Below are 5,000 nucleotides of genomic sequence, written 5' to 3'. Positions count from 1 at the left end.
AGACACTCAGAAACACTTGATACCATCCTCACTCTGAGAGACACTCAGAAACACTCTGATACCATCCTCACTCTGAGAGACACTCAGAAACACTCTGATACCATCCTGAGAGACACTCAGAAACACTTGATACCATCCTCACTCTGAGAGACACTCAGAAACACTCTGATACCATCCTCACTCTGAGAGACACTCAGAAACACTCTGATACCATCCTCACTCTAAGAGACACTCAGAAACCCTCTGATACCATCCTCACTCTGAGAGACACTCAGAAACACTCTGATACCATCCTCACTCTGAGAGACACTCAGAAACACTCTGATATCATCCTGAGAGACACTCAGAAACACTCTGATATCATCCTCACTCTGAGAGACACTCAGAAACACTCTGATACCATCCTCATTCTGAGAGACACTCAGAAACACTCTGATATCATCCTGAGAGACACTCAGAAACACTCTGATATCATCCTCACTCTGAGAGACACTCAGAAACACTCTGATACCATCCTGAGAGACACTCAGAAATACTCTGATACCATCCTCACTCTGAGAGACACTCAGAAACACTCTGATACCATCCTCACTCTGAGAGACACTCAGAAACACGCTGATATCATCCTGAGAGACACTCAGAAACACTCTGATACCATCCTCACTCTGAGAGACACTCAGAAACACTCTGATACCATCCTGAGAGACACTCAGAAACACTTGATACCATCCTCACTCTGAGAGACACTCAGAACACTCTGATACCATCCTCACTCTGAGAGACACTCAGAACACTCTGATACCATCCTCACTCTGAGAGACACTCAGAAACACTCTGATACCATCCTCACTCTGAGAGACACTCAGAACACTCTGATACCATCCTCACTCTGAGAGACACTCAGAAACACTCTGATACCATCCTCACTCTGAGAGACACTCAGAACACTCTGATACCATCCTCACTCTGAGAGACACTCAGAAACCCTCTGATACCATCCTCACTCTGAGAGACACTCAGAACACTCTGATACCATCCTCACTCTGAGAGACACTCAGAATCACTCTGATACCATCCTGAGAGACACTCAGAAACAATCTGATACCATCCTGAGAGACACTCAGAAACACTCTGATACCATCCTCACTCTGAGAGACACTCAGAAACACTCTGATACCATCCTCACTCTGAGAGACACTCAGAAACACTCTGATACCATCCTCACTCTGAGAGACACTCAGAAACACTCTGATACCATCCTCATCCTGAGAGACACTCAGAAACACTCTGATACCATCCTCACTCTGAGAGACACTCAGAACACTTTGATACCATCCTCACTCTGAGAGACACTCAGAAACACTCTGATACCATCCTGAGAGACACTCAGAAACACTCTGATACCATCCTCACTCTGAGAGACACTCAGAAACACTCTGATACCATCCTGAGAGACACTCAGAACACTCTGATACCATCCTCACTCTGAGAGACACTCAGAAACACTTGATACCATCCTAACTCTGAGAGACACTCAGAAACACTCTGATACCATCCTCACTCTGAGAGACACTCAGAATCACTCTGATACCATCCTGAGAGACACTCAGAAACAATCTGATACCATCCTGAGAGACACTCAGAAACACTCTGATACCATCCTCACTCTGAGAGACACTCAGAAACACTCTGATACCATCCTCACTCTGAGAGACACTCAGAAACACTCTGATACCATCCTCACTCTGAGAGACACTCAGAAACACTCTGATACCATCCTCATCCTGAGAGACACTCAGAAACACTCTGATACCATCCTCACTCTGAGAGACACTCAGAACACTTTGATACCATCCTCACTCTGAGAGACACTCAGAAACACTCTGATACCATCCTGAGAGACACTCAGAAACACTCTGATACCATCCTCACTCTGAGAGACACTCAGAAACACTCTGATACCATCCTCACTCTGAGACATACAGCAGATACATGCACTGACACATCAGATAGCAGCTTTTTACTTTCTAAATGTAAAGTATTCCTGATCTGGAAATGTTCACCTGATTTTACCTATTCATTTTTCACATAGTTGACACATGAATGGGTTTTTATTCATTGAAATGGATGTATTGAAACAAATTGTGACTAGTAGTTTATTTAAAGGGACCATGTGCAATTAAAAACATACATTTCAGATAGTGTAATAGGATGTTTACACCAGAGTTGACTCAACAAATATCATCTTATTCGAAGTCCCTAGCTAAATATAGCTAAATACATAAACATAGCTAAATACACATAAACATCCCTCCTACAGTAGTATAGTAGGATATAACAGATTAAAACAAATACAGGAAACTTCAAACACAACAAAAAAATACATTAAATACTGGACACATCATAAAACATAAAACACATTGAGAGTTGAGGGAAGGGAATTCCATTTCCTGTTGCCTGAGGTGGAGAATAACCAGCTAGCACATTTGGTCCCTAGGAAGTTGTGGGAACATTCGCTTTTGGTTTCCCATTTGGTTCTGGGATCTAAGCCATCCATTTCCTGACCAGTAAAACTGAACGTTTTTTATGTTCTGATAATGGAAGTGAAAATTCTGCCTGATGTGGGAACGTTTATTTTTAGGTTGCAGGGAGGTTCTGAGAACATTTTGCTCTGGTTCATTGAAAGTCTCCATGGAGGTTTATTAAAACCTACACAGAGAATTTCACTGCTAGCTTTTTTTGGGTAACTTTTTTTTAAACTCCAACGACAGATCGGGATGGAGCTAGCATGCCATGTTTTTTGATATATACAAAGCTGTTAATTTCAATCTATTCAAACAGACCCCATTTCAAAGGAACTAAGCCCTCATTAAGATCAGGTGTGGCCAATTAGTGAGGCCAACTCACCTGAACACACTTATCAAGATAGAGCATAGAGAGAGTTTTCTTGATGCTGAGAACGGAATGTATATGTTTTTAAATAACATTCTTAGGACGTTCTTTGAACATTCCTCAAGTTTTCTTGCGGTTTTTATGGAAAGTTTTTTTAACATTCTCGGAGCAATTTCAGAACATGACTTTAGGAAACCTATAGAAAACGTTACGCTGAAGTACTGAAATTCACACAGTAGAACGTTGTTTGTTAACGTTCTCTGATATCTTGAAGAAAACGTTCTCTTGTAGTAATAAAATACCAAGATCATATTTTGGGGGTCAAGTTCCTTAAAGGTACTGAGAATGTTCCAAAGCCAAGCAACTATCTTGCACCATTACCAGAGAAGTTAAGCGAGTCCCATCACTGCTGAGAGAGGATAGCGTGAAACACAGAGGACTAGACATAAAGGCCGTGTCTGGGCTACACCTCTCCCCCCTCCCTCCTCCCTCCCCTTCCTTCTCTGCCTCTCCCTCCCTCCTCCCTCCCCTTCCTTCTCTTCCTCTCCCGCTCCTCCCTCCAATTCCTTCTCTTCCTCTCCCCCCCCTCCTCCCCCCTTCATTATTTTCCTCTCCCCCTCCCTCCCCCTCCTCCCTCCCTCCCTCCCCCTCCTCCCTCCCTCCCTCCCTCCCTCCCTCCCCTTTCTTCTCTTCCTCTCCCCCTCCCTCCTCCCTCCCTCCCCTTCCTTCTCCCCCCCTCCCTCCCCCCTGCATTCTTTTCCTCTCCCCCTCCCTCCTCCCTCCCTCCCCTTCCTTCTCTCCCCCTCCCTCCCCTTCCTTCTCTTCCTCTCCCTCCCTCCTCCCTCCCTCACTCCCCTTCCTTCTCTTCCTCTCCCTCCCTCCTCCCTCCCTCCCTCCCCTTCCTTATCTTCCTCTCCCTCCCACCTCCCTCCCTCCCTCCCCTTCCTTATCTTCCTCTCCCCTTCCCTCCTCCCTCTTCCCTCCATCCCCTTCCTTCTGTTCCTCTCCCCTCCCTCCTCCCTCCATCCCCTTCCTTCTGTTCCTCTCCCCTCCCTCCTCCCTCCCTCCCCTTCCTTCTGTTCCTCTCCCCTCCCTCCTCCCTCCATCCCCTTCCTTCTGTTCCTCTCCCCTCCCTCCTCCCTCCATCCCCTTCCTTCTGTTCCTCTCCCCTCCCTCCTCCCTCCATCCCCTTCCTTCTGTTCCTCTCCCCTCCCTCCTCCCTCCATTCCCTTCCTTCTCTTCCTCTCCCCTCCATCCCCTTCCTTCTGTACCTCTCCCCTCCCACCCCTTCCTTCTGTTCCTCTCCCCTCCCTCCTCCCTCCATTCCCTTCCTTCTCTTCCTCTCCCCTCCATCCCCTTCCTTCTGTTCCTCTCCCCTCCATCCCCTTCCTTCTGTTCCTCTCCCCTCCCACCCCTTCCTTCTGTTCCTCTCCCCTCCCTCCTCCCTCCATCCCCTTCCTTCTGTTCCTCTCCCCTCCCTCCTCCCTCCATCCCCTTCCTTCTGTTCCTCTCCCCTCCCTCCTCCCTCCATTCCCTTCCTTCTCTTCCTCTCCCCTCCATCCCCTTCCTTCTGTTCCTCTCCCCTCCCACCCATTCCTTCTGTTCCTCTCCCCTCCCTCCTCCCTCCCTCCCCTTCCTTATCTTCCTCTCCCCTTCCCTCCTCCCTCCTCCCTCCATCCCCTTCCTTCTGTTCCTCTCCCCTCCCTCCTCCCTCCCTCCCCTTCCTTCTGTTCCTCTCCCCTCCCTCCTCCCTCCATCCCCTTCCTTCTGTTCCTCTCCCCTCCCTCCTCCCTCCCTCCCCTTCCTTCTGTTCCTCTCCCCTCCCTCCTCCCTCCATCCCCTTCCTTCTGTTCCTCTCCCCTCCCTCCTCCCTCCATCCCCTTCCTTCTGTTCCTCTCCCCTCCCTCTCCCCTCCATCCCCTTCCTTCCCTTCTGTTCCTCTCCCCTCCATCCCCTTCCTTCTGTTCCTCTCCCCTCCATCCCCTTCCTTCTGTTCCTCTCCCCTCCCTCCTCCCTCCCTACCCTTCCTTCTGTTCCTCTCCCCTCCCACCCCTTCCTTCTGTTCCTCTCCCCTCCCTCCTCCCTCCCTCCCCTTCCTTCTGTTCCTC

The 5,000-nt window shown here is 48.7% G+C and overlaps 2 protein-coding genes across 2 annotated transcripts in view; both read left to right on the top strand.

Moving 5' to 3' along the window:
- Positions 1–740, top strand: part of LOC129811248 (serine-rich adhesin for platelets-like) — a 24,351-nt gene extending 23,611 nt beyond the window's left edge. The window contains exon 3 of the mRNA XM_055862400.1: positions 159–740. Within this exon, the coding sequence (XP_055718375.1) occupies positions 159–740 (582 nt within the window). The remainder of the gene's footprint in view (positions 1–158) is intronic.
- Positions 1–5,000, top strand: part of LOC129811501 (estrogen-related receptor gamma) — a 302,840-nt gene that overhangs the window by 53,026 nt on the left and 244,814 nt on the right. The gene's annotated exons all lie outside the window — the stretch shown is intronic.

The sequence above is a fragment of the Salvelinus fontinalis genome, chromosome 15 (genome assembly GCF_029448725.1).
Source record: "Salvelinus fontinalis isolate EN_2023a chromosome 15, ASM2944872v1, whole genome shotgun sequence".
NCBI classification, from domain to species: Eukaryota; Metazoa; Chordata; class Actinopteri; order Salmoniformes; family Salmonidae; genus Salvelinus; species Salvelinus fontinalis.
Note: the sequence above shows the minus strand (reverse complement) of the source record. Positions and strands in the feature narration are given on the sequence as shown.